The sequence below is a fragment of the Capra hircus genome, chromosome 10 (genome assembly GCF_001704415.2).
Source record: "Capra hircus breed San Clemente chromosome 10, ASM170441v1, whole genome shotgun sequence".
Taxonomy (NCBI): domain Eukaryota; kingdom Metazoa; phylum Chordata; class Mammalia; order Artiodactyla; family Bovidae; genus Capra; species Capra hircus.
The window spans coordinates 55,799,125-55,815,313 of record NC_030817.1 but is presented as its reverse complement, the minus strand read 5'-3'; the positions used below and the strand labels follow the sequence as shown (position 1 = coordinate 55,815,313).

The following is a 16,189-nucleotide window of genomic DNA, read 5'->3' as shown; positions in this document are numbered from 1 at the left end:
GTGGACCCAGGAGCAGGTGCCATGCCACCGAGCGAGGGCATGAGGACAGGATCATCAGGAAATCGTGCCTGCGGTGATGGGTAAGTCTAACGTTTTGGTGGAAGGAACTCACAGAATACAGCTTTGTAATAACACTGCTCTGAAGAATAATGATGTTTCAGTCATAAATTCAATGAGGAGAATACTGTAGCCTAAATGGTCAAGGTCTGCCTTTTTTTACTCTGAAGATATTCTATAGTTTTCTTCCGCTTCACAGAAAAACTCACCTCAGTGTACTCTACCGAGCTAACGTGCTTGCTTCTAGTTTTTTTTTCGCCTCTGACAAAAATGCCTCTTAGGTCTCGCAAGGGCAGTTGTAAAGTGCCACCGACACAGGTGTCCATGTCCCTATGGGATCCAAGGCCTCCTCCCTCCGTCCCTCCTGTTCTCTCACTCTGGGTGACAATACTCCCTCACTCTTTGTGGCATTTGAAGTCCTTGATTTTAAAGGACTTGAAAAAAAGCTGTTAAATGACTACACAACCACTCAAGCTGGACAGGAACGTGGGCCCATCTAAGGCATGTTTACCAGGAAATGTCATAGGCTTTCGGGTGGAGGTGTGGGGTTGCAGGAAATACACACTGCATGCTGAGAGAACAAGGCTGTGCCCAGAGCTGCTCCACGTGACCCTGCCATGAGGAGCACAATGACCCTGGGGACTGTCAGTGTTGGGGGGCTCTCACCCCCCAGGGCTCTTCACCCCTCAAGGCTCCAGCCAGCCCACCCAGGAGCAGCAATACTGGGCTCCTTAGGTGTGTGGACACTGAAGGTCAAGACGGGTGGGCTGAGAAACTTTCTTCCAGAAACTCCTGAGGCCACTGAAGATATTTTCACTGCTTCTGCGCTGCGCTCCCTGCTCAGAGGAGTCAGCGCTGCTGGGCTGCCGGATTTGAGCCATGGTGCCCCTAAGCACTCCTGAGCAGGGCCAGCTCAGGGCCGACTCCAGCCTTCTCCCCGTCGCCGAGATGGGCACTGTTCCTTCCTCTGCAGTCCAAGTCCTTTTCAACAACATCGAGCCTGGCACAACCGCAGAGTTTCTAAGAATGAACAGCTGCCGCCAGGGGAGCCTCTGTGGTCCAAGCTCAACCTCTAGTGGACACTTGACTACATGACAAAACCATCCAGAGAGGCGCCTGGCTTGGTGGGGCAGGGACCATGCGGTGGCCCAGTCTGGTCCCTGCAACTCAGGCTTAGGTGGCAGCATCTAAGAGGCCATCTCTTAATTTTATCCTGTGACATCTGAGCCTTCAGAAGTTAAGAACTTTCTTACTAGGTCCTCATATTAATGCTTTGAGGACAATACTTTTCTTTCCTTGTACAACTTTTTAACCTATCAAGATAGTATTCACTGGATCTCAATGCCATTTTCAGCTAAATATCCATGTAATACAATTCTGAATACATTACATTTCAGAAAAAAAAAACAAAACAAAAAAGCCACCTCCAAAAGTTACATGCCTTTCTGTTGCCAGGAGAAAAAATTTTTCATATAACCACAGTGTTTCATTTTGCCTGAAAAAGACTGTCAATATTGTGCTATTCATTATAAGCACTGTCCAAACATTTAAATTTGATTCCACCAGACAATCTCAGTTTTGTCTCCAAGTGCCTTCTCTTGCACTGTAACTTTAATTGTTAAAAACATCTCAAGTTTCCTGTGAGATAAACAGGATTTTGTTCTTTCTCTGTAACTCGCAACTTCCATCTCATTTCCTCATTTTCTCCCTTTTCTTTGCTCCCCTGTCCTCATGCCCAACTCTCAGTCATTTTAATCTGGAGCTTTTCCATGAGAAGAGTGTCCACTGTGGCCTGTGTCCAGTGGCCTGGGGCTTCTAGACCACAGGCAGCCAGAAAGACCACAGACTGGGACAAAGCTGTGGCCTGGGAGGAACTAGAAATACAGAGAACTGATCTCTCCCCACCACAGACCCCAGATCCGAAGATCCAGTGGTGCAGCGGGTAAGAGGGCAACCAGCAGTGGCGGAGCAGCCCGTTTTCCTCTTACCATTTCCTGAGCTGTTACCGCGATAGCTTTGGAGTATTTAACCACCGTCGTCTGATAGTCGACAAACGTCCCCTTCGGTTCTGGAGGAGTACCTTCATCCAGCTACAGGGGAGAGGAAAAGAGCCCATGGGTCATCAGAGGCTTGTTCAATGTGAGCTTCATTTTTCAGAATCAGTAACTTGGAAAAAATGGAGAGGCCTGCAGAGTTTTTTGGTCCAGAGTCAGCAGAATCCCCCAGGTCCTGTGATAGGGACTTCTGTGATAGAGGTGCACACAAGTCACTCAGGGCACACAGACAAGGAGAGGCTCCCCATTTGTTGGAGGAGAGTGGCAGGGCTGTCTGGAGCAATGGTCCTCCAATCAAGTCTTACCAGGTCAGGAGTTTGCCATACACAAAAGGTGGGGAAGGAGTCTCAAGGAGCGGGATCAGCACTCAAGCACACGGGGAGGTGGGTGTGAGTCGGACACATGCAGGAAAGTCAGAATGGAGAACAAAGAGCTGGGGGAGGACACAGACCCTCCATCACAAAGGGCTTTCCTAGAACAGTGTAGCCCAAAGATGTCTATACCCTAGAACCCTCGCTTCTGATCTACCTTGGGGAAGAGAAGGAGGTGAAAACATAGGAAGAACTTGTTTATCTGACTCTAGCGCCACAAGAATTGAGAGATCAGTGTGGAGGGGAAGCGGTAGAGAAGTGGGTCGGGGGTCTGCCCCTTGAAGGGCTGGAGATTTTACTGGCTCAGAAGACTTGATTTGAAATCTGGTTCCAAGACTTGTGAATGGGCCTCAAGCTGGGTATTTAAACTGGTCCTCTGATCTTTCACTGGAAATTTCAAAGCTCATCATAAGGCTATAATAAAGATCAACTGAGATGACACCCCATCTACATGAATGGAGTGGAAAGGATAAGCGTGATAATGAAGATGATGATGGTGATCAAGTCCATGGTGGTTATGAGGAAGGCAACCCATCCTCACCACCACCACCACCACCACGACTGTCACCACTGGCTGCCAAACAATATTCTAGGTGAGGAGACAAGGTGAACAGAAATGGATACAGGAAGAGTGAGAGCAGTGAACGGGAGAGGGCTGTGGAGGGGGTGGGAATCAGGCTGGACCTATTTAACGAAGAACTTTGCAATCATGAAGAAAATGGTGGGATCTGCAGTAGGCGATGATCTATCTGAGAAGATCTCCCTGGCAGCTCTCTGCTAGACAGTCTGGGAACACACTAGGGATCACAGAGCAATTAGGAAAAGGTTAGATGGAGTCTTCAGTGGGAGCTGCATATCGTGAGCAGATCCCTGCTACAATGTGAGTTGAATGAATGTGTCACTGTAGCCTAGTATAAAGTGCTTGCATAAACTGGATGTAATCTCTACTAAACCAACAACACAGACTCCAAAATAGATTTTTTTAAAAATGTTTCTTTATCAGGAGATAGGGTGCCTCACTGGTCAAATGAGGATTGAGGTGTGGACTCACATACTCAGTATAAATTAACTGGGCATCTCGTAAGGGTCAGGCCATGTGCTGGGAACCTCCATATGAGATGTGATATAACTTCAAACATGCCAGGGTGTTAGAGCTAGACAGAAGCTTAGAACACAGTGTCCATGGGCTGCCACGATGAACCTTTTCCCAGTGTGAAGACAATGAGAGCAGTAAGAACAAAGAAGTGACTATTTTAAAAAGTAGGATTTAAAATTCGTTTAGTTGAAAGAACTTTCCATCATTCTAAAATTATAGCCTTTCTTTTTTTTTTTTTTTTTGGTATTAACATGTCCTTTATTTTATGGAATATTACTGATGTAGATACCAAGGGTTTTGTTTGTTTTGTTTTTTTAAATTACCTTCCTTGACCAAAAGGAAAAAAAAATATCCCCCAAACACCAAAGCAAACAAGGAAAAGTGACTTGACCATAAAATCCCAAAGATTGAGACTAAGCTCACTGAATGGAGGAAAACAAGGTTTAGAAAGCTTGAGTAATTTGCCCAAGGTTACCCAGAAAGCTTATTACTTCATGGTAACCTATTCATTCCCAAACCTTCTGGTGCTTATATACAGAGAGAAAAGTCTCAAAGAGATCCTCCAGAGCAGAGGCTCTAAAAGTGTCAAGAATTGTACCCAAGTTAGAATTAACTTTGTGTACACTTGGATTTTTTCGGTCACTCACTGCCTTTTGGAACTTCAGACAATGATTCTAATGGTATGTCAGTGTTTTAACCAAATAACCCAAGCTCAGAAAATGACATATTTATATAATATATATTTATATAATGTGTTGCTGCTTAGGTGATCAAAAGACCTGAGATATCACTTAATACAGAGTTCTCAGTGATGAGCAGGCCCGGGCAGGCTTAGCAAAGGAAAGAGACACTATATGGTACCTGGGATGTAAGGTCAGGGTAGATAGGAGTTCAGGAGCATCAGTGAAATCCCAATCATAGTAAGTCCCCTACATATGAAGGAAATCTATTCCAAAAGCGTGTTTGTAAGTCCAGTTTGTTTTAACTCCAACAAAGTTAGCCTTGGTAACCAACTAACACAATCAACTATATAGCACTGTGCACTGTACTAGGTTTATAATACTTTTTACACAAATAATACATACAAACAAAAAATAAACATTTAAAATCTTACAGTACAGCACCTAGAAAAATACAGTAGCACTTTACAACAGCTGGCATACCAGGGTGGGCATTGAGTGAACAGGCAAGAAGAGTTACTACTGGAGGAGAGAGAGGAGGTAGGAGATGGTAGAGCTGAAGGATCGTCAGCAGTAAGAGATGGAGGGCAAGCTGCAGTTTCACTCGTGCCTGACGTTGATGGTACAGGTTCTGGTTCCTTGCTGGAACCAGATGCATGTTTGCAACTTGAAGTTTCATTCATATATAGGGGACTTACTGTATATACTTTGCAGAACTGAGGGGGGAAAAAACCCTCTGTTCATAGCCTCGGGCGCTCATGTTATTAGCAGTTCCTAATTATCACCCTCAGGTAACACCAGGCCTATTCCCCAGTACTTCCAAAAGAATCCCGTGTGTCTTGGGCTGAGAGCAGAGCTGTAACACCCCTGAAATCAGACAGTGCAAAAGCCACTTTCCTTCTTGAAGAGCTGTCCCAATATGCAAGGCTCAAAGGCTATCAAAAAAGACTTCCCTCTTCCAGGAATTTATGCAAATCTTCCCTATAATAAGAGTGACGGAGAAAAGCACCTCCTATGAAGGAAAAGATTATCATTTGACTTTCTAATTTGTACCTTGAGTTGCATTATTTAATATCTTTGGTAGATACAGGGCTTAATTTCAAAGTTTTGTTGTTCCGATTTTCTAAAAATCAAACAAGCCCACTAAGACTTAACTAAGGGCCTTGAGGAATAGGAGAATTCCCTTCATTTTCTGCCAAACTATCCAAAGCTGAAGCATGAGAAGCCCGTAGCAGAAACTACTGGAGTGCTTTGACAAGGCAAGCTTGGGGTCTCTGAGGGATCCCAGCATCCCAGCCCAGCTTGGGATGTTATTAGTTTGATAATGTCTGCATAATGTTTAATGGGAATTATCCTAATGACAGTTTCAGGCTATCATCTCTTTACAGAGATACACACCAACCAATCTTCTCTAAATTAGCAATTAAAGACCACTTATTATCCTGAAAAACCACATTAATGTATTCACCATTGACAATGGACATTCCAAAACACAGATGAAGTCTACAGTTCTTGGCTATGCTATCAGAAAATGGCAATTAGATGCTGATGAAGAGTTGTTCATTCTAATGAGTTACTGGCATGACTAAGGAAGGATTCCTTGGGGAAAGAGCATGAGGTACTGTCCAGTCATCCTTTCCTACTGACCCAACTCAATTGAAGGGTCACTGGAGAAGAAAGGATACCTCTGACATCTCTGCTGTTCTCTGAGGGTTTTACACTTACCATTTCCATGGTCTCTGCAACGGGTTAGATGCCAGAACCATGGGGAGATTTTTTAAAATACTAGGATCCATGTTAAAAATAAATAAAGTAACAGAGATTAAATTAAATTAAAAAAATACTAGGATCCACCACCGCACAGAGATTCCAAGGGTTTAGGGCTGGGATAGAGTCGAGGGATGTACACTCTAAAATGCTTCCAGGGATTCCAAAGGAACCAATTTGAAGACCAGCACTTGGGAATCGCGTCATTACTTCGTGTCAGCCTGGACTGCCAGCTCCTTAGAGAAAAACCTCTGGGACCAAGTTCTAGGGACATCTTGGAGGAAATGGAGTTAAGGAGTGCAGGAGGGCGTCGGGGAGCCCAGACCCACCTTGCTCATGGCTTCTGCGATGGCGTCAACCATACCTCCCACCAGCCCCACTTCACTGGCAGCTTCATTCAGCGTCACCATGATGTCGTCCACAGCCTCTTTCATGAGCTGGGCGGCCTCCGTGATGGCATCGTGGGTGTGCTGTGCCTGAGAAGGAGGGGTTGGAAGAAGATAATTGTAAGCTGTTTCCATAAGCAGAACACAATGGTGCTCAATCTCTTATCGCTTCACTTTTTAAAAAAGATAACCTTAAAAAGCAGAATATAAAACTATACTCTCACTATGTAACACAAAAATGTATTCTCTACTTTTTCCTCTCCTTTTCTTATATTTGTATACATTTCTTTGCCAGATAAATAAAAACCAGAAGGACAAATAGAAAAAAAATCTCTTTTTGGAATCAAAATGGAAAAAACCCCTGCAATTTCAACCAGCGTCTTATGACTAATTTTATGTTACTATGTTTAAAGTGAAAGTGAAGTTGCTCAGTCGTGTCCGACTCTTTGTGACCCCGTGGACTATAGCCCGCCAGGCTCCTCTGTCCATGGGATTCTCCGGGCAAGAATACTGGAGCGGGTTGCCATTTCCTTCTCCAGGGGATCTTCCCGACCCAGGGATCGAACCTGGGTCTCCTGCATTGCAGGCAGACGCTTTATCCTCTGAGCCACCAGGGAAGCCCAAGAGTTTGCTAAAAGAGATATTGTATACTTTGGTAAGTGAAGTCGCTCAGTCGTGTCCGACTCTTTGTGACCCCATGGACTGTAGCCTACCAGGCTTCTCTGTCCATGGGATTCTCTAGGCAAGAATACTGGAGTGGGTTACCATTTCCTTCTCCAGGGGATCTTCCCAACCCAGGGATCGAACCCGGGTCTCCCGCATCGGAGGCAGATGCTTTAACCTCTGAGCTATCACTATGTTTAGGGTGGTAGAAAAAGAATGCCACAGAGTCCCTAAAAAACAAATTGACAGATTTAATAGGAAAAGAAAGATGATATAAATAAAAAATGTGCTTACAACCAACACACTTCTATTCAAAGTTACCCGACACACTAGAATTCCATTTCTATAAACACGACTGGATTATGGAAATATAAGTACAGACAGGAGAGAGAAACCTGCAGAAAGCTACATGGGGTTTGAAACTGTGTCACACATTATATTTACATGAGGTTGGAGGATGAATGGTGAAAGTTCTCCAGGGACAGACACTCTGCAGGCAAAGATGGAGTGCTCATGAGTTCCCCTAGACAGTCCTCAGAGAAGCTTTAACAACACGTATGCAGTCCAGAGCAGGCGCTGGCGAGTGAGTGAATGAAAGGCGGAAAGAATGGTGGTGCCAGCCTCCTTAAAGAACTCCTCAAGTGATGGCAAGATGAAGGGGGAAAGAGCTAAGGTCCTGAGGTCAGAGAAAGTACTGGGGCTGAATTTTGTCTCCACTGTTAACTAGCTAAGTGGTCTGGGGTGAGGCTTCCTAAGCAAAATGGTAATGATTATAACCATGCTATGCAGTGAAGGTCTAATGAGGTGATATGGTTGCAGGCATCTTATCATTTATAATAATGGGCAACTGGTGTCAGAATTCTATTGCACCAGGTACTGGATGCCTCCACACAGTGGTCACAGCTGCCCTGATGCTCCTCGGAGGAAGATGAACCCTTGAAAAGGACCAAGAAACTGCATCTTTACTTTGGTAGATGAGAAAGTAAGGAAGCCAATAAGAGATAACTCCTTTGCATGATTAAATAAAAGAGAAGAGGCTACATGAGCCACATGAACTGGCTCAGCCTGTGGCATTGAAAAGTCATGGGAACCAAGAAGAGTCCTTTCAAATCAACATCTGATGAGATGTGAAATGTATTAATTATGGATGGTTATTCTCAAGGTGGGGCTTCCCAGGTGGCTCAGTGGTAAAGAATCCACCTGCCAATACAGGTTCAAGATGTAGGTTCGATCCCTGGGTCAGGAAGATCCTCTGGAGAAGGAAATGGCAACCCACTCTAGTACTCTTGCCTGGAGAATCCCATGGACAGAGCAGCCTGGGGTCACAAAGTTGAACACGACTTAGCGACTGAACAATAACAACATTTTCAAGGCAATGGTGCTAGGACATAAACGTGAACTATTGACATTACTGCTGAAATTACTTTAGAAGGTAATCATGACAAATAACCTTGAGGAACAAAGATTACTTTGTTCCTTTGACTCTTTCCCAGACCAGTGTCCACCTTCTCTATTTCTCAGGCCCTCCATGGGGTTGGGAGGCAACTCCCTTGCAGACAAATTCCATCTCCCTGGCATAGAGTTCTGGCTGCCACCTGGCTGGTTTCCTCACAGCTCCACCCTCTCATGCTCTGCCTGCAGGAACTGGCTCTGTTTGCCTCCTCCCTCCTCCCCTCCATCTAAACCCTAGCCCTTTTTTCAAGGGCCAACCTCAATACCACCTCCTCCCAGAAGCCCTCCAGTTATGGTTGTATGCTCATCAACCTTCCTCTACATTCCTACAGCCCTGAGATGAAACTCAGGAGCCAAAGAGTCATCAGAAGGCAATGGCCTCAAAGTAAAGAACTGGGTGACAAGTGATGCTGCCTGATTTCTGGTAATGGAAAATGATACAGCTTCTGCCTGGCTCTCTCTGAGGATGTATGCCTTTGAAGTCTTCAGCCTCTATGTGAGAAGGCTGGCTATCTTGAGGCTGTATGCCTGGCAGACTGCATGGCGAGACCACATAGAAGTAGCAAGGGGTGTTCCAGACCCCCAAAGTCTGGGTGATTTCCGCTCGGGAGCCAGACCTGGGAGTGACTGAGCCTTAGGTCCTTCCAGCCCCAGCGGCCATATGGCTACAGCCGCAGGAGGGACTGGGTGAAGACTGCCTCATGGGGCCCAGTGCACATCTGCCGGAGATAATACAAAAATAGCAGTCTTTTAAGTCACTTCATTTCAGGGTGGCTTGTTTATAGCAATAGCTGAGTGGGACAGCACCTAAGAAGGGCTCCTAACCCAGCCTTGGCATCAGAGAAGACTTCTCAGACGTGTCTAGGCCCTGGAGGAAGAATTCAGTCTCTCACCAGGTGAGGAGAAGGGGGGAAGGGAGGAGGCTTCCAGGCAGAGGGCACAGCCTGTACAAAGGTTGAAGGGTGAGAAGGCATATGCGCCGAGAAGAGGAGTGGAGCGCTGTATGGGAAGAGTCTGGTACAGTGCCTGGCACACAACCCCTGCCCCCTTCTGCTGTCTCTCCGCCAACTAACCTCAGCCCCATCTCTCCAGCCAGGCTCTGTGCTCCTTGCAAGCCATTTGCTCTGCTTTCCTCTAGAAGGTGGGTTTAAGGTACTGAAAGAGACTCATTTTTATTTTTGGAGGTATTTTTATAAGTATAAACTTCATAGGCCATTGGTGCAAGTTTCTCCTCTGGAGACTCATTTAGAAATAAATGGAGCCATCTTGGGACTTCCCTGATGGTCCAGGGGCTAAGATTTTGCACTCCTCATGCAGGGGGCCTGTGTTTGATCCCTGGTCAGGGACTAGATCCCACATGCAGCACTAAAGATTCTGTATACAGCAACTAAAAGACCCTGCATGCAGCAATAAGACCCAGCACAGCCAAACAGGTAAACAGAAAAAAGAAAGAAATGGAATCATTTGTTTTTAGGCTTCAAAAGAGCATGGGTGGCACACTTGGGGGCAGAGATGTGGTGTGTGTGTGTGTAGCGGGGGTGGTCAAAACAGGACCTGGCCCTCCCCTGCCCCCAAGCCACAGACTGGGCTCACTGGGGCTATGATGACATGCCCCAGCTCCTCTAACTGGACCAAGAAAACCCAACAACATTCCTAAGGATGCTGGCAAGATGCCAAGGGCTAGCATGTACTTGTATACGCGAAAGCCAACCTGTGGACCCAATGTGACTTTTGTTCAGTTTTAAAGTCTTGGTTCTTGTATCCTTGGCTGGGTATTTGAGCATTTTATAGACAATGCTTCATCTTAGGTGACAGACAGGGGACCAGGAATAACAATAAACATCAAACCACAGAAGAGCGGCAATGCAAGGACAGCCGCTAATTTGCAAGGGACATTTCCAGGGGACCCTTCTGTGTTAAGCATTACGCTGAGCGTCATACACCTTCTGAAATCCCGACAGCACTCTGGAAGGTGGGGACTGGATGAGAGCCCTCTGACAGCTGCAATCTGGAACGGGAGCTTAAGCACTTAGAGCTTACAGGCCTGGTAGAGGACAATCGCCACTGACCAGCTGGCCATTTGCTGAGCCTAGGCCACCAGTCAAAAGGGAAATGAACCTATGGCTAGATCAGGTCAGGCTTAACGGCACTCCTGAAAAAATAAACCTTAATGGAGGGAATGTACCATCTACAAGGGGGAGGTTTCAGCCTGTCCCTCTAAAAAGGGTGCTTTTAAACAAAGTGAAACAACCAGGTACCATGTGGCAAAAGCAAGAGACCTCAGGATCAGGAGCTATCCATAAAGTTGGCTGGGGGCCCCCTCGCCTAACATCCTGGCATCAGCCTGGCCCCAGCTCTCTCAGTCACTGCGGCCTCCACGCCTGACCATGAACTTGTTACCAGTTCCCCAGTTTTTTCCCTAGAGCCTCACTCCTCGCCTCCCAGGGCCTAGACTGCATGTGTCTTTCAACTCCAGGTAGCTGGCCACTGGATGAAACCCAGTCCTGGAACCTCACCCATTGCTGAAAACTAAGACATTTGGTTGATCTTTGTCCTCAGTTCCTAGGAACTTTTAACCCCTTAGTATTTCCCAAGTGATCACACGAGTGTCTGTTATTTATGGTGGCCACATAGTAGCTTATGCCAACAAGGTCTCATGGGGCCATTAGGTAGATTCAGAATGGGGCTGGCTGGGACTTTAAGCAACACAATATCACTCTGACCACCACCTCTGGAGAAATGAGGGGGAATGATGGAATCGTTGGTCATATGACTAAACTCAGTCCATCAAGGCTACATCATGAAATCCCAATAAAAGCTCTGGACAGGAAGCTGGTGGGTGACGCACAGCAGTAAGCCAGGAGGGTGATACATCCTGAGGATATGGGAGTTGCAAATCTGAGAGCCTCTCAGATCTCACCCTCTGGGTTTCTTCTTTTGGCTGGTTATCCTTTATCATGGGCTTCTCAGGTGGTGCTTGTGGTAAAAGAACCCGCCTGCCAATGCAGGAGACTTAAGAGATGTGGGCTCAATTCCCAGGTAGAGAAGCTCCTCCAGAGGAGGCATAGCAACTCACTCCAGTACTCTTGCCTGGTGAATCCCATGGAGAGAGGAGCCTGGAGGGCTATATAATCCATGGGGTCATGAAGAGTCAGACAAGACTGGAGTGATTTAGCATGCGCACACATGCATCCTTTATAATAAAAGTGTGACTGTAAGCAGAGCAATTTCCTGAGTTGAGTTGTTTCAGCAAATTAACCAACCTAAGGAGTGGTGAGAACCCCTGAATATAGCCAGCTGGTTGGAGTAAGAGAGGTCTAGGGAGCCTGGAGCTTAGGGCCAGTGTCTGAATCGAGGACAGTCTAGCAGGGGCCTGTGGTCTTACCCGGGGAATCTGACCTAATGCCAGGTAGTGAGAGAACCACACTGCCCAGGTGCCATGCAGTGGCTGTGGCTGCCTTGATCCACCTTAGGGAGAAAGGAGCCTTCCAAAAGACCCAAGAAACTGCTTTGGTAGATGAGAAGGTAGTGAGAGACGGGAAATGATAACTCTCTTGAATGATTAAATGAAATAGAAGAACTCCAAGAAGAGGCTATGTGAGCCATAGGAACGTGAAAATTGAAAAGCCACGGGAATCAAGAAGAGTCCTTCAAATGCAACGTCTGATGAAGTATGACGTATGTGATCACGGATGGCGATCCTGCAGGAACTGTGCCAGAATGCAGAGCTCTCTCCCGGAGGGATGTGATGGAGGGGAACTGGTCATTTAGGCCAATGGCGGATTTCACAGCACCGAGAAGGTAAAACATAAAATGTGCAGACTGCTTCATTTTGATGGAAGCCTGAAAAATGACATCTATACGTAACTCTTCAGAGAGAGAATCTCACATAAATATGATCTCATTGATTAAAAAGGTAAAATGTAAGGTGCAGTTCAGTTCAGTCGCTCCGTCGTGTCTGACTCTTTGCAACCCCATGAATTGCAGCACGCCAGGCTTCCCTGTCCTTCACCAACTCCTGGAGTTCACTCAGACTCACGTCCATCGAGTTGGTGATGCCATCCAGCCATCTCATCCTCTGTTGTCCCCTTCTCCTCCTGCCCCTAATCCCTCCCAGCATCAGAGTCTTTTCGCACTTTTCTGTAAATCTCACTCAGACTGAAGTGACTATGGGTGGCAAAAACTCTGTGCCTTTATATTAAAGCAAGTACACATTTTGAGGGAGAAGAGAGCAGCTGGCCAAGTTATCTGGTTTCCCATAAAGGTATCGTAAGGGATCAGAAGCTAATTTGGGGAGTGGCAGAAGTAAATCACAAAACAGTTCTCTGAAACTCCCTAGAAAACATAAAGGACACTTTTTCCACACCAAGCATCAAAACCTACAAAAATGCATCCTTGCTCTTGGCTGTCCCAGAAATGAACCACCCAGAATTCTCCAGAAGGTCTATTCTCCTTCACCCCACATATTAAAGTTTTACAGATACTTAAAGGGCCAGCTCAGAGTCTTTGAAGCCTGCTCCAATTACTCTATGCCTCACCCAGGACCGCTTTGTCTAACTCCAATGGCAACCTCATCTTGATCACACTGCGGAGGCCAAACCCCACATGCAGGCTGCCTTCAGACAGGGAAAGACACAGCAGGCTCTCAATTAAGGCAGGCTTAGCCGGCCAAGGACATCTGGAAAGGGGGGCCCGCAGGCTCAACAATGAGGTCGTTACCTTAGAATCTGGAGGGGCTCCTTGTTATTGTTCCTCACAGAACAACACAGGAGAAAAATCAGACTTCACTCCTCTTTGGAACCAAGTCTGAAGTCCAATTCCAAGGGAGCCTTACTTCCTTATTACAATGTTTCAACTACAAAGCCCAGGAAAGCAGGCGTGGACATCACAGGAGTTTGGAAAATGGAAGAAAAGGCTATGGGGGCAGACCTCAATTTCAGTAGAAAAAAACAACTGATAATGAGAACTGCCCAATGATGGACAGCGGGGGATATTTGTTGGAATGTTACAGGCAGAAGCTGGAAGGTCCCTTCAAGGAGGATAGGGGGCGGGGGACTGAGGGCCAGAGCCCTGGCGGTAGAGGAGTATAGAAGGGGCTCAATGGGATGAGGGTGAGGTCATACACCAAATGCCTTGTACTCATGTGATTCATTAACACCAGGCTCTGGGCCTGCCTCTTTTTAATTTTTTTTCTTGCTAGATCAAAACCACTGAAAACCATTCAACCACATTTTAACCACATTTCCTCTGCAAACAAAGACTATGACACATAACACGTACATACATACATCACCTAACACACAGCAAGTAACACCTAGTGAATATTTGCCCAAAGAATAGCAATCCCCTTAATCCAAGGGGATTAAGTCTGCATGTGGCCTCTTAGGAAAGGGGCTGCAAGCCAAGGTGCAGTGTCCCAGGCTCCCTGTGACAGGCTGGTGGAGTCAGCAGATAGCACGGGTGATTGCCGTTGGTGGGAGGATCCACATCGAGTCCTGAGTTGCTGTCACTCATCACACATTCATCACCTGGTGCTTTAGGCCTTTCACTGAAAGCTACCCCACGCTGGTCTCCAGCCACCACCTCTGATCAAAAGATGTCATTATCAAGCTTACAGTGCTGCCTGCAAATGCTCAACCATGAGTTTCCTTGGCAAAAAAAACAGACTTCCATGCGGACCTCAGAACCCGCAGTCCCAGCAGATGTGCTAATATCATAAACATGCAGAAGCATCGTAATTTGAGTTATCTCTGAGAACGAAACTCCCTCAGGTTAGGAGTAGAGATGCGGCATTTAAACAGCCCTGGAGAAAAGACAACCCAGAACTGAGTCTTGAAGGTGAGTCCTGGCTCCTCCAGTTCAGGGAGAGAGGAAAGTGGGTGGGCCTGACTCTGGGACACCTATCACTAACCCATCACAGCCAAGAGGGCATTCTTGTTCTTGCTCTGCCCAGTACTTCAGTAACTAGACTTATTTTGCCAGAAGACTCAAAACAACTTGAGGGCTGAGGCTGGCTCGCAATATTTTTAGCATCCACAGAATTAGCCTCTTAAGAGTTGTCAGATGCATGAGTGAAAAACTGAACATAGAGGCTGCAAGTCAAAACATTATCCATGCTGTTTCCAGAATGGAGTTTCTAGACTATTGATGGGTTGTTATCCCTCGCGGCTCACAATAAAGCCCCAGCTGCTCCGTGTGGGGAGGAAGCCGGTCACAATACAACCCAGACTCCCCTCCCATCGTCCCTGCCCTCCATGTCCTATACACACCAGCGTGCACGTGCGTGCTCAGTTAGGTCTGACTTGGTGCCGCATGAACTGCAGCCCGCCAGGCTCCTCTTGTCCATGGGATTCTCCAGGCAAGAATACTGGAATGGGTTGCCATTTCCTTCTCCTTTGATCCTTGACCCAGGGATCAAACCCGAGTCTCTTTGTGTCCCCTGCACTGGCAGGTGAATTCTTTGCCACTGGGGAAGCCCAGGCCAAGTGCTAAGATCACAATCCTTCTAAATCTCTGTCTCTACCTATGCAGATGCTGTTTCCTCTTCCTTCTATGGCTCTAGCTACCCTTATATACCAGGTAATTTCCTTTCGTTGAGACTCATCAGCCCTCCTCCTCATCTCTCTGCTTGACCCTCCTGGCCCTGCTCCACGCTGAGCCCACCTCTGTTTCCATAGGGTGCAGGCTCAGCCCTGTCCCCACAAGCGCCTCATCTGGCAACTCAGCAGAGAGGTCAGCTTCCACATGTGTACAATGGGAACCACCTATGTCACAGAGTTTTTATGAAGATTAAATAGGATGAGGGCATAAGATGTCGTTTAAACGACATAGAGTCAGCACTCAATAACTATTAGCTTTGAGAACACTATTTGCAATTCTGACTCAGTCTAGAGTTTTCCCTGCTATACCACTTGACTCATTTGAAGATCTTAGAGATACAACAAAACACACTAAGAAATACATATGGATCCCTGAAGCTTGTAGGTCAGTACCCTACAGAAATCTTCCCAGTAGTGTTCCCTCAAGTCAGTCTGCTTAGAAGAAGACATTCAGATCAGATGACTTAACAGAGGAACCTGTTAGAACAAAATCCGAGTGTCGTGGCAAGCCTCCACACCCTCTCCAGGTTCCAGAAACCTAAGGAAACTCAAGGTTCATGCTGGATTTATAAGTCAAACAATCACTCGGACAAAATCATTCCCAAGAGAAAAGAACATGCTGCCACCATCTCTGGCCACTTACAGTACCCGAGCGACACATCAGGCTGAAGAAACGTTCCACTTGCAAACTGGTGAGGGAGATTTTCATATTAGACTGCTGTCCCCAAGGCAACAGCAGTGTATGCCACAGGTGACCGGGCACCATGTTACTCTTTGAACTTAACTACCAGGAATGGAAATGGCACTTACTGGGAAACAACAGAAGTTTGCTTTGTGTAAGCTGTGTGTCAACACCAAGTAGGTGCCCGGCTGGTATGGTTTTTATTCCTGTAATAACCACACAGTATATTTTTCTTTCCCAAGGACTCTTTCCGACACATGCCTGAGCTCTAGAGCCTGTGAGCCTCAACTACTGACCCACACACTGCAGTTACTGAAGCCCATGAGCCTAGAGTCTGTGCTCTGCAACAAGAGAGGCCATTGCAATGAAAAGCCCACACAAG

General features: G+C 46.5%; 1 protein-coding gene and 1 non-coding gene across 4 annotated transcripts in view; both read right to left on the bottom strand.

The window, feature by feature from the left end:
• Positions 1 to 16,189, bottom strand: part of TLN2 (talin 2) — a 498,389-nt gene that overhangs the window by 61,634 nt on the left and 420,566 nt on the right. For all 3 annotated transcript variants that reach the window (XM_018054292.1, XM_018054294.1, XM_018054293.1), the window contains exons 43-44: positions 6,355 to 6,501; positions 2,046 to 2,147 (exon numbers count right to left, since the gene is read on the bottom strand). In XM_018054292.1, the coding sequence (XP_017909781.1) occupies positions 2,046 to 2,147; positions 6,355 to 6,501 (249 nt within the window). The remainder of the gene's footprint in view (positions 1 to 2,045; positions 2,148 to 6,354; positions 6,502 to 16,189) is intronic.
• Positions 6,957 to 7,028, bottom strand: TRNAC-GCA. The gene has a single exon. It is a non-coding gene; the product is annotated as a tRNA-Cys (tRNA).